This window comes from Camelina sativa, chromosome 3 (assembly GCF_030686135.1).
Source record: "Camelina sativa cultivar CO46 ecotype springtype chromosome 3, ASM3068613v1".
NCBI classification, from domain to species: Eukaryota; Viridiplantae; Streptophyta; class Magnoliopsida; order Brassicales; family Brassicaceae; genus Camelina; species Camelina sativa.
In genome coordinates, this window is record NC_141882.1 from 26,738,721 (window position 1) to 26,763,685 (window position 24,965).

The window sequence follows — 24,965 nt, forward strand, 5'->3', positions numbered from 1 at the left end:
ATACAAAAACACTTCTTCTATGACTATGAGTCCCGGCTGATTTGATTTTCAAAATGTAATTAAAACCCCAATTCTCTCATAGTTTTTTTTATCCGATTACCCTATATAATAGAGAAAATATTAAATACAGTATTAAGTTTGTATGGGACATCACGCAACTAAAGAATCCACATTAAATCATAAAAATATAATTAGAATCTTATTTTTCTAGTACAAGATCTCAATTGAAGTATTCTCGGATTAAATTCTTAAAGAAACCACCGAAATTAGGCAACGATAATGATCCAGTGATCCATTATCTAATGCGTCGAAGGATCCTTAATTGTTTTATGTGCTTGTAAACAAAGACACCTTAACTAAAGTCTACAACCAAGCACCAAAATTAGCGGAAAAAGTTCTTATATGCTGTTGAAATGGAGCGTGGCGGCAATATTAGGATTTTGAGCAGAGCCGAGCAGGATGCAACTCTGGAAGATATTGGTGGGAAAGATCAGCCAATAGGGGATCCGCCGGATGCTCCGGGGACATGGGCTCAGAAAGTGGTGGGAAATAACGTAGGAGGACGACTGATTCCAGAGGTTGTGGTTGATGCAACGTTTGTGGCGGAGAGAGTGTCTTTAGCATTTCCGGATGGTGAGGATGGTGAACCGGTTGTCATAATAGGGAAGGAGGTGTTAGATGCTATGAATGGTTTGTGGCGGAATTGTATGATTGTTAAGGTTCTTGGTCGGAACGTCCCGATCTCGGTCCTTAGCCGATGATTGCGGGAGTTGTGGAAGCCGGCTGGTACGCTAAATGTTGTGGACCTCCCACGACAATTTTTTATGGTGCGGTTCGGGAATGAAGAAGAATACCTCGCAGCTTTAACTGGAGGGCCTTGGAGAATCTTTGGGAGTTATCTCCTTGTCCAAGCCTGGACGTCGGAGTTTGATCCGTTGAAGGATGAGGTTAATACAACACTGGTGTGGGTGCGCTTGGCTAATCTGCCATTCAACTTTTATCATAATAAGATCTTAATGGGGATGGCTAGAGGTCTAGGGAACTTTGAATGTTGAGAGAGCAAGATTTGCCAGAGTGTGTGTGGAAGTTAATTTGAAGCGACCACTCAAAGGTATTATCATGGTGAATGGTGAAAGATATTTTGTTACTTATGAAGGGTTGTCGGACATTTGCTCCGGATGTGGTGTGCACGGGCATCTAATTCACGCTTGTCCCAAAAGGTCTCCGGACTGAGAAGTTGTTGTTTCGACACTAGTGGCGGTGTGTCGGGAGGTCGAAATTGCAACCAGCCAAGCGGCGGATGGATTTATTGATGTAAGACACAGGGGGAGGAAGACTGAACCGCCGCGGAGGAACAATCCGCTAACGGTGGTAGGTAGTAGTGTGGATAAGGGAAGTCGGTCACGTGAATCCCGGAGGGAGAGTAACTCCACGAATATTGCACTCTCCAACAGTTTTGGTAGGTTGGCAGTTTACTTGGTAACTCCGGATGGTAAGGAAAAACGAATATCTCCCGAAGAGAATAAGGAGAATATTGATTCTTCAAACCAGATTCTGGAGGAAAAAGATGATATGCGATTGAAGAAGGTGGTGTTTGGGTCGCATTTGGGACATCCTTCTAATGGGCTTCGTTATGATAGTTCTGGGAGAAAGGAGGCCCATGGTAAAGGGCCGGCGAAATATGTGTCTAGGGCCATGTCGACTAAAGTTAATAGGCCTACAAAGGGTTTAATTCTTGGCCCAGTAAAAGGCGAGACTGCGCTTACGGTGAATGGCAAGCGCCTTCGTGTCGAGAAGGAGAATTTGGGGCGACCAGGTGGTGCTTTTGCTCAAATTCGGTCTACCAAGCATGCGGTGCAGAGTGATGATGGTTTGGGGGAGCGATCAGGGTTGTAAGGTAGTAAGGATGATCGGGATTTGGTGCTTTTTGGTTGTACTGCAATGGTTCTACAGACAGATTTGCCGGCGGAGGCGGCGAAGGTTGGGTTGCAATAACAGATTGCCCCGGTGATTTTTGCTTTGATTGCGGTGTTTATCATGAATTGCATATTCTGGAATTGCCGGGGGCGAATAAACCTAACTTCAGATGGTCGATTTGCTATCTGTTGAAGAAGTTTAGTACTGATATTCTAGCTGTTTTCGAAACTCATGCGGGAGGTGAGAGAGCAAGTCGTATGTGTCAGGGGCTCGGGTTTGACCACTCGTTCCGGGTGGATGCAGAAGGTCAAAGTGGGAGGTTGTGGCTTTTATGGAGATCGGGTGTGGGTAATGTGGTGATCTAGGAGGCGTCGGATCAGTATATCTTTGCCAAGGTGGAGAATGGGTTGGAGGTTTTAAATTTCATTGTTGTCTATGCGGCACCTTCCGCGACTTGGAGGAGTGGTTTATGGAATAAACTCCATCAGTTGATCAATGGTATTGATGGTCCGTTGGTAGTGGGTGGAGACTTTAATACCATTGTTCGTACGATGAGATGACTGGCGGTAATGGGAGATTGTCTGCAGATTCTTTAGAGTTTGGAGAATGGATTAATGCAGAATCTCTAATAGATATGGGTTATACTGGTAATAATTTCACTTGGAGGAGGGGGAAAGAACAGAGGTTTTTTGTTGTTAAACGGTTAGACAGGGTGTTGTGTTGTGCTCAAGCCAGGTTGCAGTGGATGGAGGCGTCGGTAACTCACCTTCCTTTCTTGGCGTCTGATCATACACCTGTGCGTCTCCAGCTGTGTCCTGAAACCAAAAGAGACCCTCGGCGGCGTCTTTTCAGGTTTGAAGCTGCATGGTTGATACATTCTAGTTTTAAGGAACTATTGGTGTCCTCTTGGAGGAGTGATGTGACGACTCCAGTGGTTTTGAATGCTCGTAGGGATGCTTTGAAGAAATGGAATAAGGAAGTGTTTGGAGATGTTAATAGGCGTAAGCAAGATAGTCTTCTTAAAGAACTGGATCATGTACTGGAACATGAGGAGACTCTCTGGTTCCAAAAATCTCTAGAGAAGTGGATTACTAAGGGGGATCGAAATACCCAATTTTTTCATATATCAACAGTGATTCGAAGGCGTAGGAATTGCATTGAATCTTTGAAGGGTGATGATGGTAGATGGATAACAGATCAGCAGGAGGTGGAGCAGCTTGCTATGCAGTATTACCAGAGGCTTTATTCTATGGAGGACCTGGAGGAGCGGGTGGAGGGACTCCCACAAGAAGGGTTTTAGAAATTAACTGATGGGGAGACACGGGGGTTGTGCAGACCGATTGGTGGGTCTGAAGTTGAGGTTGCCTTAAGGAGTATGGGACAGTTTAAAGCCCCTGGTCCAGACGGCTTCCAACCAATATCCTATCAGCAGAACTGGGAGGTTGTTGGGGAGTCTGTGATGCAGTTTGTGATACAATTTTTTGAAACATGGGAACTCCCACCAGGAACAAATGATGCCCTCCTGGTTTTGATAGGATAACACAGTTTAGGGTGATTAGCTTGTGCAATGTCCTGTTTAAAATAATCACGAAGGTGATGGTGCTACGGCTAAAAGGGTTGATGTGTAAGCTGATTGGTCCTGGACATGCTAGCTTCATACCTGGGAGGTTGAGTTTAGATAATATAGTAGTGGTGCAGGAGGCTGTCCACTCTATGAAGCGCAAAAAAGGAAGGAAAGGGTGGATGCTTATGAAGTTGGATTTGGAAAAAGCTTACGACAGCATCCGATGGGATTTTCTGGAGGACACGCTTCAAGCTGCTGGTTTGTCGGAGGTCTGGGTTAGATGGATTATGCAGTGTGTTACGGGGCCTATGATGCATGTACTCTGGAATGGGGAACGGACAGAGGGGTTTAAGGCGTCTAGAGGTTTGAGACAAGGTGACCCCTTGTCACCATACCTGTTTGTTTTATGCTTGGAGCGGTTGTGTCATCATATTGACAAGGCTACAGCTCGAAAGGAGTGGAAACCAATTCGTTTGTTGCAGGGTGGTCCCTTCTTGTCTCATATTTGCTTTGCTGACGATCTGATATTGTTTGTTGAAGCTTTGGTTGCACAAATTCGGGTAATAAGACGAGTGCTGGAGAAGTTTTGTTGTGCTTCGGGACAGAAAGTGAGTCTTGAGAAATCGAAGATCTTTTTCTCCACTAATGTGACTCGAGAGCTAGCCACACGTATTAGTAATGAGAGTGGCATCAGGTCGACAACAGAGTTAGGCAAGTATTTGGAAATGCCAATTTTACAGAAGAGGATGAACAAAGAGACCTTCAATGAGGTCTTAGCACGGGTATCGTCAAAACTGACTGGGTGGAGACGAGACTCTCATTCACCTGCTGAGAGATTGTCCCGCGATGGCGGGGGTGTGGAGAAGGTTGGTTCCAGTGAGGAAACAGACACGGTTCTTTACTTTGTCTTTATTGGAATGGTTATATGCAAACTTAAGCAGTGAGCATTGTGTCATGGATTTGCCTTGGTAGATTCTATTTGGGATAGCAGTCTGGTGGGGGTGAAAATGGAATTGCGGGAATGTGTTTAGTACGAATGGGAAGTGTCGAGATAAGGTCAAATTTCTCAAGGATATAGCGAAGGAGGTTGTTGAGGCTAATACTTCTAAACTGAGGCAAGGCGCTGGGATTGTGAGAGTGGAACGGTTGATTGCTTGGGTTCCTCCAAGGGAGGGGTGGATGAAGGTTAACACGGATGGTGCATCTCGGGGAAATCCGAGACTGGCCACAGCTGGTGGGGTTTTGCGAGATAATATTGGTAGCTGGGTTTGTGGTTATGCTTTACATATTGGGATATGTACGGCAGCTCTGGCAGAATTGTGGGGTGTCTACTATTGCTTACGAATAGCATGGGAGAGACGGGTCCGACGTTTGGAGTTGGAGGTGGATTCAAAAGAGGTGGTGGATTTTCTTGTGACAGGGATCAGTGAGGCTCATCCGCTGTCGTTCCTGGTACGGCTGTGCCATGACTTCATCTCACGTGACTGGATTGTTCGTGTTACTCACACGTATAGGAAAGCTAATCGTCTTGCAGACGGATTAACAAACTATGCATTTTCTTTGCCCTTAGGGTTTCATCTGTTTGGTACTGTTTCGAGTGGCGTAGAGCTGATTCTTTCGGAAAACACCCAGGGAGTTGCAGTCCCATGCCATGTCTGTCTTTAGTTTATGTTTTGTTCAATAAAGGGTACCTAATCCCCTTCCCTCACCAAAAAAAAAAGCACCAAAATTAGCGTACCATGGTCCATATATATTGTTAGTCTAGGACTCGAGTAGGCATTTTAATTTAGTTTCGTTTTAATTAGATAGCCACTGTACTATAGATCGCAAGAACCACATTATTAGATTCCAGAATGTGATTCGACATTGGAGATAACTTTGTCGGGACTTGTATTAGGTGGGCGGTTCATCGAATCATGGTTTCAAAATATTCATTGATTTATTAGTAACACGTTTAAAGAACCAGTTAAATGGATGTTTAATGTATACAGTGAATATTGACTAAAATAATACTTTTTCCGTTTCAAAATATAAGATGTTTTAGATGTTTTAGTCAAAGTACATATAATAAGAAATGTTTACTTTTAAAAAGTTTAACCAATCAGAAACAAGACTGCATAAAATAAATAATAAAAAATATATAAGTAGTCTAAAAGTGGCCTCAAAAATTAAAAACATCTTATATTAAGAAATAAACAAAAACCTCTAAAATATCATATATATATATAATGAAACGTACGTAGCAAAATTCGTATTATTCTATGCCGACACTTAGCATTATTTGTGAACCTTATCCACTTGTTTCTTCCAGAGAAGTCCTAGAAACTAACTATACAATGGATCATGTCTTTTTATACTATTGGGTTTTCCATTTTCGTCTACTTCATGTAAAACTGACCAACATATATGGATACATTTAATTAGTTGCATATCACATGAAAGTCCATTAAGATTATTTTCTTTGAAAAATGTTAGTTAAGCTTAAATCCTACTTAAGATTTTACTTTACCAACCGAACAGTCTTTTTTTTAATCTTTCTTAAACTTAAAATAAGTTTTTTGAAAGCTAATTATAAATATTTAGGTTTTAGAGAGAAAAAACTAAAATAAAAACTAAATGAAGATTAATCCTTGTTGGTGGAAGGAGAGGGAGGGATCAGATGGTGTAATAATCGAGTCGAGCGCCCAAAGTTGTGACAGGCTTTGATGCAGAATCTATGTTGAATGGTTGAATAATGGTTTGGTTTGTCCGGTACGTACATTAAATTTAGTGCAAGGGGATTGAATCATTTGGGCACGTGGATTATGAAAGAGCCTATACTAGTACATAGATGTCAAAAAAGAAAAGACATGAGAGTTTGACCCCCAAAAAAAAACATGAGCATCTCAAATTCTCAACTCACTATTAATAAAATTCACGCAGATTTTCAAAAATACTCCTATTTCTATATCACTTTTAAAAAATGTTATGGTATGCATTTTCAAAAATAGGTATTGGGATGGATAGTAAGTAATTTACTGTTATTTTACTTTTGTATATAATATTTTATGTAAGAAAAAAATGTGCACCCCAAAAATAATTGTTTCAAAAAAGAAACAAATATAAATAGATAATAAAATTTAGGCTGTACTGGTACAATTGTTACATTTAGGCTTTAAAGCTCTAAAACATTTTGCAGCCTACCAATTACCAATGTAGATTTTAGTAAACTTAAGGAGATAGAAACTAGGAAGATTTACTGAGATGTCATACATTTTAGGTAATATTACCATAACCATACAATTTTTTTTATTACTATGATATTTCGGGTATTTTTGATATATCCAGCGTGTCCTTATTTTATGTTATAGAAAAAAATATAATTACAAAGAATGTCATTGCCACGTTAGACACCACGTCAGAAATCGCTGATGTGTATTAAATAACTCAGCCGTAACACGTTACCGTGGTAATTACGGCTGAGTTATGGTATGTTACGGCTGATTCATGGAAAATGGTTGAGTTATAGGCGGACGGCTGACTTAAAAGGCATAACTCAGCCAAGAGTTACAACTGACTTAATGAAATCTGGTTGAATTAGCGCATAACTCAGTCGTCCTTATGGCTGAGTTTTAACCCGATGGTTGAGTTGTCAAAATTTTGGCTGTGTTATCACTACGACACGACTGAATTAACTTTCTGAATCTGGCTGAGTTATGAACAACGACAAACTTATGAGATGTGGTTATGGCTGAGTTATGGTTAAGTATTATAACTCAGCCGTAACGAGCTGACTTATCGGAAAACTCGGCCATTATACGGCTGACTTAGTTCAAAAGATTAATTACTAGAATATCATTCAGTTACGGCTGACTTATTAAACGATACAACTAAGTTACAAATTTTCAGTTGAGTTATGATATTAAGCGGCTGAGTTTAGCAGTCGTTTTTTGTTTTTTAAATATTGTAATAGTATTCGTGTTGCGGCTGATTTATAAATTTCTTTGATGGCTGCTTTAATTAGGCTGATTTACATGTTCGCTTGGTGGCTGACTTGCCACTTCGGACGAATCAGCCATGTCATCATTCCATGTCATCAACTTCTCCGGAAATACGAACCGTCGTTTTTTCGACTTCCATCTTCTTCACCTGGTTCAAAAGTGAAGGATTTACATGTTCTTTACCTTGTTCTTCACTTCTTAATTTTCCTCATTCTTATTAGTTTTCCTCATTCTTCTTCATTTTCTTTCATGGATCCAGTTTCAGTAATTGTTGTTTCCGGTAACTAGGTAAAGAAGCACAAATCTGTATTTAAACACAAATAAAGCTGAGCTACATGTTCTCTAACAAGACACTGAAACATATGTCGCATGATACTCCATAGTTTATGTCTCCAGTGATCGAGAGTTGCAATGTTTTTTTGTAATATGGAAAATCGATCAGCTACGTCTCTATGTGGAGTTTTCGGCAAAAGAGTCTACCGAAATTAGTGGTAAAGACAGATTGAGAGGAAGGATGAAACGAATAATAATGCAGCCACCAAGCATTATAACTCAGCCGTCATATGAATCTAAGAGACCATTCGTTTTCTCTTAAGTATTATAACTCAGACGTCAAGTAATAAAATTCAGCTGTTTACTTTTATTTCTTGTTATAAGTCAGCCACGAAACATTTTAACTCAGCCATCATATGAATCTATGAGACCTTTCGGTTTCTCTTAAGTATTATAACTCAGCCGTGAAGTAATATAAATCAGACATTCGTTTTCAATTTATTCTTGTTATAAGTCAGCCACCAAGTGTAACATACGCAAACCGGAATCCCTGTTTAGGGGACGCATCGGTCGATGCAAGGTTGGTTTTGTGCGGACGAGTTTAAGTTAAGGTAAACGCTGCATTTTGGGTGAGGAAAACCCAGAGGTCGTGTTTAAAAGGGATTTGCCGTGTTGTGGCCGAGGTTTGGCCGTTTCTGGAGAGAAAGAAAGAGAGAGAGAGAGAGCCTTGTGAGTGTTCTTGAGAAATTCTTGGAGTTTGAGGCTGTTCCTGTAGAGATTTGTAGCTGGGATTGTTGTAGGAGCTTCCTAGGAGCGTTTCTCTTCTTGTTTGTTGTTCAGAATTGTTTGTGGCAAAGGTAAGTGCATGACCATGGCTTATCTAAGATGGATATTACTCTGATCTGCTTGTTTATGTATTGTGTGGCTTGTTAGAATGTTATTTGAGTATTTGCGAGGCTTTCTTGTGGCTTGGCATCGAGTTTGATGGTTGTAGGAACGAAGATCCAGCGATAAGCTGCGGAGAAAAAAGATGATCGGCATGTGCGTCGGTTGATGCAATGCGAGAAAGCCGCAGATTGACCTGGGAGCATCGGTCGATGCCATGTGGAGGCGTTGGTCGATGCATGGGTTGGTGTCGGTCGATGATGAGTCCTGGTTTGTTGTTTGGTTATTGATTGTTGGTTGATGGTTAGAGATGTCTCTATTGCTTGTGTGTATATCCTAGTAGATGGGAGGATTGCTTTACTGAGTCTTTATAAAATACTCATGCATCTCAATTTGTGTTTGTGGTGCAAGTAAAGGTAAAGTGTGATCGTAGAATCAAGACAATGAAGAGGAGGATGTTCTAGTGATTCACTTGGTTGTTATCTGGCTTGCTAGGTTGCTAGAGTTGAGTCATTAAAACATTGTTTAGGATTGTTGATTCTTTCAGTCATGTTGTTTGGATATTTTATTATGATTTAATATTGGATATTGGTTATTGGTTATCTACTGGTTATTGGTATTGTTATGTTATCCGCTGTTGTGTAGTTGTGGTTAGGTGGCTAGTGGGTATAGGACCACTAGTGTAGTTTATTATTATTATTATTATTATTATTATTATTATTATTATTATTATTATTATTATTATTATTATTATTGTATATATTATTTATTAAAAAAATAGATCAGATTGTTTCACCAAGCATTATAACTCAGCCGTCATATGAATCTACGAGACTTTTCTTTTTTCTTTAAATATTATAACTCGGTCGTGAATTAACATAAATCAAACGTTCACTGTCAATAATGACGTGAAATCGTTTGCTGGCATGTATTTTTAAAATATTTTTGAAATTGAAAATAAAAAATTAACTCAGGGTGTTAATTGTAATTACACCAAAGCACTAAATATCTAAATAATTTTTAGAAAATGCATAATATATAAGTAATAAACCTACTTTTCTTTAAAATCTGAGTAAGTTTTTTAGAATATATAAACAACGAAAACATATATCAAATGTAGAGACGTGCTTGAATTTAAGACTCTCCTTAACTCAATAAATTTTATTATTTATTTCACTAATAGCTCTAATAGATTTTTTTCTAGCTTTCAATATGAATATAATGATTACTTGTTTTGATACATGAGTCATGTCACATACTCCCAATATTAGTGTATATCTACTATATACTATATACTAATTAAAATTGTATATATATGGGGAAAATGGATTATCATTTTTTAAATATTTAATTGAGATGAAATATATTTCTTAAATTTTCCGTTTCCTAAATCTTTTATTTCCGTTTTATATAATTTTCTTCATTTAGTTTATTATACTGTTTTTCTATATAAATTATAAGCTGTATTTGCTGTGTGGATGTTAAGCTCTCGTTACAGTTATAGAAAATCTAACTCTAGAGCTCAATATTCATTCTGCAAGTGACCTTATGAATGTGAATCTTATCACAAAGATGGATGTGTACGTCAAAATCACCATTCATGGCGAAAATACTCGAAAGAGACAAAAGGCGAAAACTAGTGTCGATCGTTTTGGTGGATCTCGCCTGACTTGGAATCAAACTGTCAAATTTTCCATGGATGAGAGGTTAGTCTATGATGGTCATTTGACTTTTGTCATAAGACTAATCTCTCGTCGAGTCCTAGGCAACAAAGATATCGGAAGAGTTAATATACCACTACTTGAGCTTGTAGATTCAGTCATGCCTGTTGTACCCACGATTCGTCATCTCGGATAATAGGCAGAGAGCCTGGGCTGGGCACGCTAAACGGGCCAAGGGTGTAGCACTGGTCGGCCCATCAGGCCTAGAGAGATGAAGAGATCGCGGAGAGGCGTCATATTAGTCAGCTCGCAGATCGAGCTCGGTCAAAGATTCCAACATTCAAGTGGATTAATTAGGACGCGAGAATCGTGTAAAATTAATTACGCATTAATTGGGTAATTAAATGGTCTGTATAAATATGTAAGGGGGGGAGTCTTTGTGGGGGATCGAATATTTTTTCTCTCAGGCAGTAATATACAATTTTAGCATTCAAACACTCTCTTTCAGTTCGGAACTCTTAACGGTGATAAGCTCCTCCACACATAAATCACTTTGGAAGGAGAGAACTCCTCTCAGTCCCACATTTGGCGCTAGAAGGAGGGGGGTTATCACCTATACTCTTACTAGTTCCGACCTCATATCCGAACCCACTTCATCCAAACACCTCTATGGCTACCGACTCTTCCAATCAGGTAACTCTGGAGGCTATCCAGAAACTTTTGCAGGACTTGTCTAAGAAGTCTGACCGCCATCAAGCAGCCTCGGCTGCTCTCACCGAGCGTTTTGACAGCCTGTAGGGACAGGTCTCCACCCGTTTGGAGGCAATCACTACGTCAGTAGCCGACCTCTCAGCCTCTCACCGCGCATACGCCGATCGGGTCGATCTCCTGTCTTCCGATCAAAACCCTCGCCGACGTGCTCTGGACTTCACTGGCGTCATTCCGCCTCTCACCACGCAGCCTGCAGCAGCAAACTCCACTCCGGGAAATACTTTCCCACCCCAGCTAAGTACTCAAGCAGCGCCACCGCTGGTCGGCGATAGCCACAGTCCGTTTCAGCTCGATATTGCTGGATCCTCTGAAGTCCCAGTTCGTCTCCCTCCACCTATGGGCGGAAACACTTCGACTCCTGGTTACGTCACCAATCCCGAGATCTTCCGCATGCAGAGCGAAATCCGGGATATGCGGTCTGTGATGCACAATGCAACCACTCCAGCTCCGGATATTTTCCGAGTGATCAAGTAGTCAAAGCGAACTCCTTTCTCCGACCAAGTAGCCCGAGTCCGCATCAAAGATACTGGCAAAATTAAGTTCTCGAGCTACAAGGGAAAGGGAGATCCGACCAGTCATCTTAAGACTTTCTTGTTAACAGCTAGCCGCGTAGACCTCGAACCTCATGAAGTAGACGCTGGATACTGCAAGTTGTTCGCAGAGACGTTTTGCGGGGCGGCTTTACTTTGGTTTGCATCTCTAGCAGCCGGCTCCATAAACAACTTCACAGAGCTGTCGACCTCTTTCATTAAGCAGTATTCTAGCTTAATCGAAACCGCGGTAACAGACGCTCAGCTTTGGAACTTGAACCAAAATGCCGGAGAGTCTCTCCGGTCTAATATAACAAAGTTCAAGGAAATCCTGGTACAGATCCCAGGACTCTCGGACTCGACTACTCTGGCTGCGCTAAAAAATGGCCTCTGGCACAAATCTCGTTTCCGCGACCATTCAGGACGCCTTACACCGGGCTTCGAACTGGATAATTGCAGAGGAAGACAAGGCCGCCGCCGCAATGAAACATAAAGTTCCACCTGCAGGCAAACCTCGATTCGAAGCACCCGCTAAAAGGACTCTACCTACGACTCTGAAGTCCGGACCTGGCACATTCGCAGTCAATCAATCTCCCAAGAAGAATTCTCCAAAGAGTTCGCCATCCAAACCTCCATTTTCACCACGCTCCAAGAGTGGAGTACTCCCAAGTAACAAATGGGTCCGTGATGAGGACATGTACTGCGAGCTCCACAAAACCAATAGCCACTCCACTCGTGACTGACTGATGCACCTTCTCGCAGAAAAGTACGTTGTAGGAGAGAAGCCGAATGTAACAATCGAGAAGTTGGAGCAGAAGACAACCCCCAAGGTGGACGAAGACGCTCCACCTTTGAAGAAACCGAAACAATCAGATGGGAACGAAGCCCCAAGAAAAGAATAGACATCATAATGGGGGGCTCGCGCCTTTTTCGAAACTCCATCACTGCAATCAAAGACCATCAGCGGAAGCTCACGATCCCTCAGCCGAAGCGAGCTAAGGTCACAACAAGTGACCTACCTGAAGTCATTTTCTCCGAGAAGGAAACCGAGGAACTAGACACTCCGCACGACGATGCACTCGTCATATCACTAGACGTGGCGAACCACGAAGTGTGCCGGATCCTAATAGATACTGGGAGTTCGGGAGATTTGATATTCCTCTAGACGCTTGCTAGAATGGGTATCGAGAGAGCACATCGTGGGACCACCCTCACCTTTGGTTTCGTTCACGAGCGAGACATCGATGTCATTGGGCAAAATAACACTACGGTGTCCACTCAAAGAGTGGTAAAAATGGTGGAATTTACGGTCTTTGACCGACCTGCGGCCTATAACATTATTATGGGAACACCTTGGCTCTATCAGATGAAGGCAGTAGCCTCGACGTACCATCAGTGCATCAAATTTCCAACCCCGCAAGGAGTTCGAGAGATTCTAGGGAACCAAAGGACGACATAGGAGCTGCTACCTCGCGAGTCACAAGCTTCTGGTTTGGAAGCAATTAAAAGGCGACCTCACTGAGCCCATTTTCATCAAAGATAAGTTTCCAGATCAGGAAATCAAGATCGGAGCTGGGTTGGATGACGAGCTCCGCGCCAGTTTAGTAACCTTTCTGAAAGAAAATATGGCCACCTTTGTGTGGTCCGGAGATGAAATGTTTGGTATCAGTCCGGAGCGTTGACCCGACGTTCAGACCTATAAAGCAGAAGCGAAGAAAACTGGGTCCTGAACGAGCTGAAATCGTTAACAAGGAAGTGGAACATTTACTAAAAGCGGGGCAAATACGCGAAGTAAAGTACCCTGAATGGCTCGCGAACACAGTGGTAGTCAAGAAGAACAATGGAAAATCACGAGTTTGAGTCCACTTCGGGCCACGAGCTGATGTCTTTCATGGATGCTTTTTCCGGTTACAATCAAATCCTTATGAACCCGGATGACTAGGAAAAGACCGCATTCATTACGGACCGTGGGATTTACTGTTACAAGGTGATGCCTTTTGGGTTAAAGAACGCCGGAGCAACCTACCTTAGACTAGTAAACCGAATGTTCGAGCACCAGCTTGGAAAAACCATGGAAGTCTACATTGACGACATGTTGGTAAAGTCTATGGAAGCTAGCTCGCATCTCGCAGATTTGAAAGTTTGCTTCGACATCTTGAACCATTTCGGGATGAAGCTTAACCCCACGAAGTGCACCTTTGCAGTCCCATCGGGGGAGTTTCTGGTACACATCGTTACAGAACGAGGAATTGAAGCAAACCCGAGGCAAATTAACGCTTTCTTGTCAATGAGTTCTCCTAGGACTTTACGCGAAGTGAAACATCTTAACGGACGGATCGCTGTCCTCAACCGCTTCATCTCCGAGTCTACAGACAAGTGCCTCCCATTCTACTAGTTGTTGAGGAAAGGGGGGAAGAACTTCTTATGGGACACGAATTGTGAAGAGCCACTTTTCCTTTACGTAGCTGTTTCGGAAAGCGCAGTAAGTGGAGTCTTGGTTCGGGAAGAAAGGGGGGAGCAGCGACCAATTTTCTATGTCAGTAAGTCATTTACTGGGGCAGAGTCCAGGTATCGTATGATGGAAAAATTGGCCTTAACAGTAGTTACTTCTTCAAGAAAACTGCGACCTTACTTTCAGTCCCATACAATCGTAATCCTAACGACGCAACCACTTCGGACGGTGTTGCATAGTCCAAGCCAGTCTGGGAGATTAGCTAAATGGTCTGTTGAGCTGAGTGAATACGATATCGAGTTCCGGACACGAACCTGTGCTAAGGCGCAAGTGCTGGCAGATTTCCTGATCGAACTCCCACTAGCCTCTACGGTCAATGACAATATCGAGGTCCCATGGACATTGCATGTAGATGGAGCATCTTCCAGATCGGGAGCAGGAATTGGGGTCTGTCTCACTTCTCCTACTAGAGAAGTAATCGAGCAGTCATTTCGCTTGGCTTTCAGTGCATCAAACAATGAAGCCGAATATGAGTCCTTCCTCGCTGGCTTACGCCTCGCAGTAGGGATATGTGTCCGAAAGCTCCAAGCTTTTTGTGATTCGCAGCTGGTCACCAACCAGTTCCTAGGAGAGTACGAGACTAAGGATGGTCGTATGGAGGCTTATTTGTCCACAACTCGGGAATTAGTAACTAAGTTCGAGGATTTTGAAATCACTAAGATCCCACGAAGTGAAAACTCCGCTGCGGACGCCTTAGCAGCTCTGGCATCAACTTCGGATCCTGCAATGACAAGAATTATCCCCGTCGAAGTCATCGAGTTTCCTAGTATTCGACTAGAGAGCTCGAACGTAGTCACCCGGCCAATGAAAAAATAATTGGCTGCTGAGGAGGCAGCTCGCAAGACAGCTTCGGATTCTTTGCCACATAAGGACTCAGCTCCCATCACGCCTACTCCGATTGATATTCATCCGCCTCCGATCGAGCAAGAAGAAAATCAAACTCCGGAATCATCAAGCTCATTAGTCGACGACCAAGCCGTTATCCCGCACTCCACTTCGAGCATTACGAGTACTAAAAATTGGGGGCAGGAGACTGGCGGAGCCCGATCTGGGCTTACTTGGAAAAAGGGGAACTCCCAGCCGACAAATGGGCAGCCAGGAAACTCAAAATTGTCAGTGCACGGTACTGCATCCACAACGGAGTACACCTACGCCGAACTGTAGATGGTCCCTATCTAACATGTGTTGCTGGTAAAGAGCCCGCGATGCTGATGCGAGCTGTTCACGACGGTCCCAATGGGAATCACTCCGGAGGACGGACTCGGGCCTTCAAAATCAAAAAGCAAGGCTATTTCTGGCCTACTATGGTCACAGACTGTGAAAACTATTCTCGAACTTGTAAGAAATGCCACGTCAATCCATCAACCTACCGAGCTCCTATCGTCGGTATCCGCACCTTACCCGTTCATGAGGTGGTCCATGGACATCATTGACCCTTTACATCGGTGACCAGGAGCAGTTCAATACGTGCTCGCTCTTACTAACTATTTCTTCAAGTGGGTAGAAGATGCGGCCTACGCGAAAGTAACGAGTGAAGAAGTAGAGAAGTTCGTGCTAAAAAGCATAATCTATCGCTACGACGTCCCTCACGAAATTGTCACTGACAATGGTCTGCAGTTCATCTCCTCGCAGTTCGAAGGGTTTTGCGCGAAATGGAAGATTCGACTCAATAAATCAACTCCTCGTTACCCGCAAGGTAATGGACAAGCCGAGGCGATACTAGCTAACTTGAAGAAACGGCTCGATTCTCGCAAAGGACGCTGGCCGGACGAGCTGCAAGGCGTTCTTTGGGAAATCCGAACAACACCCCGCCGGGCCACTAATAAAACACCTTTTTCCCTCGTTTATGGAGTCGATGCCGTAGTCCCAGCCGACATAGAGGTTACTGGAGTCTGTACCTTGCTAAACCCACTCCGAGCCGAGGAGAATGAGGAATTTTACAGGATACCCTCGATACAATCAGGCCTCAGTTCGGATCCAGAACTACTAGAACGCAGTAGCCCGGTATTATAATTCCAAAATCCGAGGTAGGCCCTTGGCGGTTGACGACAAAGTCCTTCGAAAGGTCTACGAGAACACCGAGGAGCTCAATGCAGGGAAGCTGGGAATCAACTGGGAAGGACCGTACAGAACTAATCGCGAAGTCCGAAATGGAGTTTATCAGCTCGAGGATTCAAAGAGAAAACCAGTTCCGAGGTCCTGTGACTCTTTACATCTTAAACTCTTTTACAGTTAATTTTATTGTATCGAACTACGTTTAGCTTGATCCCAATAAGGGTACGTAGGCAGCCCGCTTCGGGTCCAGTTATCCATATTAATAAAATCAAAAGTTTCCGAAACTTTTTATTAATAATGGTTCACACCAAAAAAAAAAACAAAAAAAAAAGCCGAGGTCTGACTTCGCAAATCGAAATCGATTAAAGCTGAGGTTCAACTTCGCGAATTCTAAACCGAAGTACTCACTTCGTACCCAGCTTTACTTATCAAATTAAAGTTGATGTTTAATTTCGCGAACTCTAGTCTAAACCGAAGTACTCACTTCGTAGCCAGCTTTACTTATCAAATTAAAGCTGAGGTTTAATTTCGCAAACTCTAGTCTAAACCGAAGTACTCACTTCGTACCCAGCTTTACTTATCAAATTTAAGCTGAGGTTTAATTTTGCGAACTCTAGTCTAAACCGAAGTACTCACACGTTGTACCCAGCTTTACTTATCAAATTAAAGCTGAGGTTTAATTTCGCAAACTCTAGCCTAAACCGAAGTATTTATTTCGTACTCAGCTTTAAAGTTGAGGTTTAATTCCGTGAATTCTAATTAGAACCGAAGTTCACACTTCGTACACAGTTTTATTTATCATTAGAAGCTGAGGTTAAATTTCACGAACTCTAAACCGAAGTCCTCACTTCGTACTTATTTTTGCTCGTATCAGTTAAAACCTAAGTTCGCAGAAGGTAAAAATTCTTTGTCCCAAAATACGCGAGTACGGAGTGGTCACCACGACCAATAAACTCATAAATAAGTTCAGAAAGAAAAACAACAAACGGGGGGCAACTTGTGCCAAAACAACCCCGGGATAAAAACTATTGAGTAGGGAGAGGAGGATCCGATGCCGCTTCGGAATGGACCAAGCTCATCTCTGCAAGCTTCGCCTCCGACCTGGTATTCGCCAAGAAATCGTCCATCCCCTGCTTCGACATTTGTCCGAGATTAGTGCCGGACTCGTCGATTGTGATGCTCAAAGGATGTTCGTCGCACAAAAGCTCGGGCGTATCCGTGAAAAGGTCTGAAAATGCAGAAAGGTCGAAGTCACGGGGAGTTACCTGCGAAACCTTTCTGTCAGCCTCCTCCTCATCCGCTCTCAGAAGTCCGAGCTCAGCTTCCATATCTTGGATCTCTCCCCTAGAGATCTCCTCGACCAGCATCCGGTTAGTCCTGATCTCAGCTACTCGGATATTGGCCGGAGCTAGCTTCTCCCTCTCCTCGAAAGTAATCCTCACTTCCTCAACCAAGGGGCGAAGAGCTCGCCTCATTGCCTGCCTCCCCTCCCTCCGTACCCTTTCAATTTCGCAGCTGTTGCAAGCCTCTAGAAGTTGATTACGGAGCTCGATTTCGTGCAGCCTATTCTTCGCCGCCTTCGCATCTTCGGCAGCCTCAAAATAAAGGTCCCCCGCCTTCTTCAATTTGTCTTGGAGGTCTTCATTGGCAACCCTGAGGTCAAGTACCTCTACCTCAGCTCTCTTCATCCGAGCCCGGATCTGTTCGGTCTTCGCCACGGTGTCGGCATTTTCGGCTTCCAGCCTGGAGTATTCTGCCACCTAGGCTTCCAGGTCGGCGATTCTCTCTTTAATAAGGCTCACCTCGGAAGATGAGGGGGAAGCGAACAGTTGATCCTCGTAAGATGCCACCAAGGAGTTAAACTTGATCATCAGCTGGGAAAGTCACAGCTTGTTAAAAGCGGTGAAGGTGGTAAAGTAAAAAAAAAAAAAAAACCCAAAAGGGTATATGCATCACTAACCTCGCCAATCATGTCCGCAAAGCGGAAAAAGTTTGCGCGGTTTAGTTCAGACATGTCGGCAAACGCCGAAATCCGAACTCCAGGTTGAGTATAGCTCCTCATCATGTGAGTTGGGGACGCAGGGGGAGCTGAAATATTTAAGCAATGTTATTTTACTCAGTAACCATCTGAAAAACAAAATTGAAATACTTCGGGCTATCGTTACCTCAGGGGGAAGAACGCAGTTCCTCCGAAGGTAACCTCCCGGAGGAGCCTCCAGATTCTTTTGAAGGGGGCACTTCCCTAGATCTCCTCTCCGAGGAGGCACCCCCATCTTTCGAGCATGACCTACTCCGGTCCCCGACGAACCAGTCCGGGCTCGGCTCTTCTCGCGGGAAGATGAGGAAGTCACTAGAATCAGCTATGACAATCACGGGGGGTTCGGACGGATTGGTCGAAGGTCCGGAGGCACCTGTGAGGAGCTCGGAAGGGCCAGCAGGGGACGCGGGAGTCCCGCCTACCTCAGGGGCGGACGAACTGGACTTCTTAGTAGGAAGGCGAGCTTTGCCCTCGGCAAGAGCCCTCGCCATGTGTAGCTTCGCCTCCTTCTCAACAAGTCGGCAAGCCCTTTCTTCTCTATAATTCAGCAACCCGCGCTCGAAGTAATCTGAGATAGAAACGACAAAGGGTAAGAAGCAAAAAAAATATATATATATATATATATATATTGAGGTTGTACCTAACAAGGAACACCATTCTGCCAATTTTCGAAGTCCACTTCGACACGTGTGAACTCGAGAGATGACCAAAGGTGAGTTCGTTAACCGGGAAAAAGAAGCAAGACTTCCGCCATTTCTCGTCCTTCTCGGGAAGGTCATCAAAGACCTTCAGCCCGGAGAGCGGACTTACGTAAAGCGTGCCCTTGGTACGACTGGTTTTCACCGTGTAAACCTGAAGAAAGTCGGCCAGGGATAGCTTGGAATCAAACTTCTCCCCCTGAGTCTGGAGACACATGACGATTCGAACGAAGTTCGGGCACATCTGGGGGAGAGCGAAGCCCAGTTCGAACATCATCTTTACGATGAGTTCGGGAAGGGGGAACGATAGTCCGCACGCAGAGAAAAATATCTCGAACGCGCAACAGTAGCCCAGAGGAGGATTCTCCGGGGACTCATGAGCTTCCGGGAACCTGATCTCGATCTCTGGCAGAATTCTGGTGGATCCTCTAAACTCAGCTATATTCTCCGCAGAGAGAATTGACGGCTGATGGGGACCATAAACGCCCGGAATCAAAGGTTTCACAGTTTTACCCGATGAGGATTTCGGAGGAGACATGTTTTCCGGGTAAAAGTAGTGAGAAATAGAAGGGGGTCGAAGAACTTTCCGGCGAAAGCAAAGAAACTAACAGAAGAAAAGAGAGAAAAACGCAGGACAAAACGAAAGCAAACTGAGAATCAAGAGTAGGAGAGAGAAGTTGGGTGAGTTTACCTTTATACACGGAACCAGCGAGTAATGATTACCTGGGAAAGCGAAAGGTCTCGGACCGCTTTTCCTCTCTCTTATAGCTTACACACTACCCGATGGGCCCCAGGGCTTGTTCGGGAAGGCAAATCTCATCATCACCACGATCAAAGCATGGGGATATGGGGAATATTCAGTTCCCAAAATCGATCGCTTGGAGATCAAAAGTCCCCCGAACTGCTCAGCTCGGAAAACTTGGGGGGCAACTGTTGTACCTACGATTCATCATCTCGGATAACAGGCAGAGGGCCTAGGCCGGGCACGCTAAACTGGCCAAGGGTGTAGCATTGGTCGGCCCATCAGGCCCAGAGAGAGGAAGATAGCGCGGAGAGGCGTCATATTAGTCAGCTCGCAGCTCGAGCTCGGTCAAAGATTCCAGCATTCAAGTGGATCAATTAGGACGCGAGAATCGTGTAAAATTAATTACGCATTAATTGGGTAATTAATTGGTCTGTATAAATATGCAAGGGGGGGAGTCTTTGTGGGAGATCGAATATTTTTTCTCTCAGGTAGTAATATACAATTTTAGCATTCAAACACTCTCTTTCAGTTTGGAACTCTTAACGGTGGTAAGCTCCTCCACACATAAATCACTTCGGAAGGAAAGAACTCCTCTCAGTCCCACAATGCCGTCAATTCACAATGAAGGTAACATTCTGAGGGTGAAAGTGATGACGTATGAGGTGAGAACTCTATCAGGAAAACCATCGGGAACTTTGACTTTCTCTTACCGCTTTAAACATGATTTACCATTTATCATTAATCGGAATTTGGTTGATGCACCTACTTATCCTCTGATGTCGTGAATTGAGCATCCACCTTTGGCTCCACCAGTCACCAGAATTGCCGATTGAGTTTCCTAGGCTGCCTGAGCTACCATATTGTCCTTTTGCTGTTGTACCGAGCGATGAACCTCTTCCAATACCCGCCGACGTGATACTGGGGCAAGCCAATCATGCGTACAACCACACACCGCCATCATCATCGAGCTTTCAAAGGTATGAACTGCACCGTATTGGACCGCCAAGGAACTATGAAACCGGAAAGTAGTGTTATCAACAATCCAAGAAATAGGAGGCTGGGCTTTTGGGTGGGTTGATGGGTGTATGTTTTCTGTTTTAATTTTTAATTTTTCTGTTTTCTCTAAACTATTTCTTGTATCAATCAAATAAAATAATGCGAGAAAAAAAAAAAAAAAAAAAAATCTTACGGTGGTCACTGACTCAGGTGATCCCACCTTCCCCGACTCTTTTTTATTTATTTATTTTTTCCGCATCTCTTTCTCTGAGTAGGCTTGAACCCTCTCTCTCGGTTCTTATCCTCTTTGCTCACATAGAGCCTCTTCTTCAATGGACACACTCTAAACAAAATCGAAGTAACAGTTTTCCAAAATTATAATGGCGATGTCTAATCTCTTTCTTTCTTCGCCGCGTCCTTCAATGGCTCTGCGACTCCACTCGACCCAGGTAACCAAATCTCTTGTCTTCTTCTACCGAATCTTCAAATTACCTTCACGACCCAGAACAAAAAAATTGTTACTTTTCATTGTTTTCTCATGTGGGTCTTTTGATTAAAGACGAAAGTCAATTTCATAGTGAATTAGAGGTTAGCCTCTCTTATTTGGATCCATTGAACATGTAAAATTATGAATCTTTCGTTAGGCATATAGCAAACTTGTGATATTTCTCCAACTGAGTTGTTTTTGATTTCTCTATATCTTGTGTTTGCAGTTCACGTTGTTCTACTCTAAGAACAATAAAGATTGTACCTTTAAGGGTGTTAATGAAGCTAAAGTCTCAAAGAGATCACTCCTCTGTCGTTCAATTCATATGGAGTCTGAACATTCAGGGGAACCAAAGAGGCTTAGTTTTGATAATCTGCTGAGGGTAACAAAAGATGTTTGGGATAATTCTCCTCAGCCGGTTAAGGAGTTCCCTTGGAATAGAGCTTTCGGAAACTTCATCCAGCTCGTTCTTGATCTCGCTATATCAGTCGTTAAGTTCTTGTTTGTTCCTATATTGGCGGTTTCTTCAATCAGTGAGATGTCTTATTGTGCACATGAGAGGAAACTTGCTTTAGTCCCGTTTCCGTTAGTCCTCGGTATGGTTGTTGCGGGCATTCTGCAAGAAACCGCTTTGAAGATCTCTCCTCGTCTCAAGGTAGTAGAAAAGAGAAACGGCTGTTAATTTATCCCAATCTATACGTTTAAGATTTTGTTTTCGAATGTGTAAAATTCAAAACGCAGCTGTTTACTATATTTTTTGTTCTTGCAGGAAGCGGAAGTACCGTGGCATTTGCTAGCTATGATGACGTTCTTCACTCTGATTAAACTTCCTGGACCGTACTATCCGTATTGGGGGCGTTTATTTGTTCCACATTTTGCAAATGGAGTATTGCTTAGAGCACTTTGGTCCATGTTCTTTTGGTATAAGAAGACTAGAAACACATCGGGAAATCCTCTGCAGAATCAGAGTGTGGAAGCAAAATGAGCATCTTCATCTGAAGGTACCACTATGTTTTGTTCGATAATTATGTAGAGATCCCATGATGAGCATATAAACATATGGAATTGTTTAGATATGACTTAAGTTTCTGAAGATATGCATAAACTCATCTTTGGTTTCTTTTATAGGCAGGTGTTTTTAGGTGCCAAGTGGTCACTTCGATTAGTTTTGGGTATTATCTGGAACCTCGCGGATTAGTGTTCGAGCATAGATAGGAGATTTCTTCAAAATGTCAGAGAATTTGAGGTCAATGGGTTGACAATATCTTTAAGGCCATATAATTGTTTTGTTTTGTGTTCTCTTGTTTGGAAAAGTGTCTCAATTCTTGTGACAACTACTGTTCTTTGGGTATGTATATGTATCATGTGTTTGACAATTAGGAGAAATGATTCACATTTTTGTTTTTGGGTATTTGATGACCCAAGAAACTATATCCTGGACTTTTGCAACCCCATGTTTGTAAGCAAAACCATAATATTAATCATTTCAAGCAATTTTTTTTTTTTAGTGCAAAAGAGAGCTCTTCTGATTGTGTTTTACGATTATGAAAAATCTGAAAAAGCTTTACAAAATTTAATTGTTTCCAATGCTACTAATTAAAACGTTGAAATTACGTGAAGCTTTAGTTACTAATTACGTCTTTTTTATACAACCAAATCACAACTTCTTATTATTGTAGTCAAAATAGTTTAAGTAACTATGGGTGAAATTTATTTTATTTATATTATAATTTTATATAAAATATAATTTATGTGATTGTTTTATATAAAATATAATTTACGTGATTGTTTTTAAAAGTTTTTTTGGATAAAACATTATGCAATAAAATCATATGCTAAATATGATGGTTTAAAAAAATCCACAGATTTTGTAAATTTTATATTGTTAATGATTCGAGATAAGTATATGTGCTAAATAAATAATAAGTGTGTGATATATGATAGTGAAGTATATGATTATGAGAGAGTTGAATAAATGGAGGGTTGTAAAATAAAGCATAAAAATATCTTAAGGAATATTACATAACATTGGTTAAATTTTATTTTATACAAAATTTTGTATATTTATATTTTAAAATAAAATTTTAATATGTTGTATTAGTTTATGTATGTGAAGTTATTTCAACAATGTATATTCTATATCATTACTTGAATGTCATTATAAAATTATAAAATTCAAAAAAAAAAAAAAAATTGAATTTAAATATTCAAATTTTGACACGTTACTCAATAAATTCAACTAAATCTCAATAATATTACTAAAGCTTGAATATTTTATAGATTGAACAATTTATATTTGTTTTTAAAAATTCAACTTATGGTATATCCGGAAATAAAATTATTTTTTAATTCTAATAAATAATATGATAAATTATTTGTTTCACAAAATAGACTCATATATGAAAATGAGAGGTGAAGTATATAATGATAATTAACAAATTAATATGTTTAAGTTAGATATCAAAGGATTTTATTTGTTGAATAATTTAATAAAAAAATTAATATGGTAAGTTAGATGATATAATTGATTCTTTAGAATATTATCTTTAAGATTTTTGGAAACAACGTGCTGTAGTAATAAAATCTTCCAACAATAAATTAAGGTTGTATCCATTATTTAACTTGTAACCAATTAATCTGTAACATATTTGTAACCAACTTATTAAAATTATATAGTCTACAAAACAATGTTGTGTACTTCCGTTTTATTATAAAGAGGATAGTTTTCGAGACCGTCGCGAGAGATTGTGGCACCTCAGTTTTAGAGACTTGTGGAGAGGTTTAAAAGAATTTATTTGACAACCTATCTCATCAAAATGTACTTATATTTTCGGTCAACGGTCCTGAAAGAACTGCAGAGTTAAGTGTGTTTGAACTGCAGAGTTAAGCGTGTTAGAATCTCTATCAGACACAATACTCACTGGCACCCCATGCAATCTGACTATCTCCTTCACATATTCCTTAGCCAAGACCGCTGCTCCATCAGTCTTTTTAATAGCCAGAAAATGTGCCGACTTAGTCAACCGGTTCACAATGACCCAAATAGCATTGAAGGTCTGAGACACTAGCAATCCTACTACAAAGTCTATCGTGATCATATCCCACTTCCACTCTGGAATGGGCAGACTTTTCAGCAACCCGCTTGAAACCTGATGCTCAGCCTTCACTAGCTGACACACATTGCACCTCGTGACCCAATTAGCTACATCCTTTTTCATCCCGACCCAGTGATAGTACCTCTTGAGATCACGATACATCTTGGTCACTTGCTCCTGAATGAATAGAAAACATGCTCGCATGAGCCTCTCTCTCAGGATCTCCTGCCTCAACTCCTCATCCTTGGGCACACAAATCGGACCGTGCACCAAAATAGTACCAATAGCTGAAACATGACACTCTGAATCAACAACCTTAGAGGCGTTCACCAACCTCAAATCCTTCTCCTGAGCCAACCGCACCCTGCTCAGAAGATCTGCTCTATCAGCCGCCTCCAAATCCAACGGCTCCTGAGAAACCGCACACAACTTCAACGCACTGATCTCTCCTACCATAGACTCCATGTCCTGCTCCTGAGCCGAAGCTGCCCTCTTTCGACTCAGAGCATCTGCAACCAAGTTAGCCTTACCAAGGTGATAGGTTATCTGCAAATCATAATCTGCAACAAGCTCCATTCATCGCCTCTGCCTCAAATTCAGCTTTGGCTGAGTGAATATATAGTAGAAAAGAGAAACGGCTGTTAATTTATCCCAATCTTTACGTTTAAGATTTTGTTTTCGAATGTGTAAACTGGAAACTCAGTTGTTTACTATATTCTTTGTTCTTGTAGGAAGCGGAAGTACCGTGGCATTTGCTA

The 24,965-nt window shown here is 42.1% G+C and overlaps 2 protein-coding genes across 3 annotated transcripts; both read left to right on the top strand.

Annotated features, from left to right (window-relative positions):
* Positions 1-2,473: 2,473 nt before the first annotated feature.
* Positions 2,474-20,658, top strand: LOC147947734 (uncharacterized). The gene is given in 8 exon segments (XM_087507425.1): positions 2,474-3,210; positions 3,253-3,442; positions 3,511-4,421; positions 4,513-5,066; positions 10,118-10,428; positions 17,807-17,811; positions 20,228-20,438; positions 20,440-20,658. Coding segments are annotated over 8 exon segments (3,138 nt in total).
* Positions 20,659-20,783: 125 nt separating this feature from the next.
* On the top strand, positions 20,784-22,627 carry LOC104777864 (uncharacterized). 2 transcript variants are annotated; one of them, XM_010502190.2, is made up of 4 exons: positions 20,784-21,074; positions 21,339-21,767; positions 21,882-22,113; positions 22,241-22,627. In XM_010502190.2, the coding sequence occupies exons 1-3, from the start codon at positions 21,006-21,008 to the stop codon at positions 22,095-22,097; spliced, it is 714 nt and encodes a 237-aa protein (XP_010500492.1). In that variant the 5' UTR covers positions 20,784-21,005; the 3' UTR covers positions 22,098-22,113; positions 22,241-22,627. The 2 variants fall into 2 exon arrangements, with proteins under 2 accessions (XP_010500492.1, XP_019099447.1); XM_019243902.2 differs by having other exon boundaries at positions 20,891-21,074; positions 22,245-22,627.
* The last annotated feature ends 2,338 nt before the right edge of the window (positions 22,628-24,965 follow it).

What these genes read in the sequence shown, in the direction of transcription:
- LOC104777864 (XM_010502190.2), top strand. Translation starts at nt 21,006, where the DNA reads ATGGCGATGTCTAATCTCTTTCTTTCTTCGCCGCGTCCTTCAATGGCT. An exon ending in TGCGACTCCACTCGACCCAG is followed by an intron (nt 21,075 to 21,338) that starts GTAACCAAATCT and finishes TTGTGTTTGCAG; the next exon opens with TTCACGTTGTTCTACTCTAA. An exon ending in AGATCTCTCCTCGTCTCAAG is followed by an intron (nt 21,768 to 21,881) that starts GTAGTAGAAAAG and finishes TTGTTCTTGCAG; the next exon opens with GAAGCGGAAGTACCGTGGCA.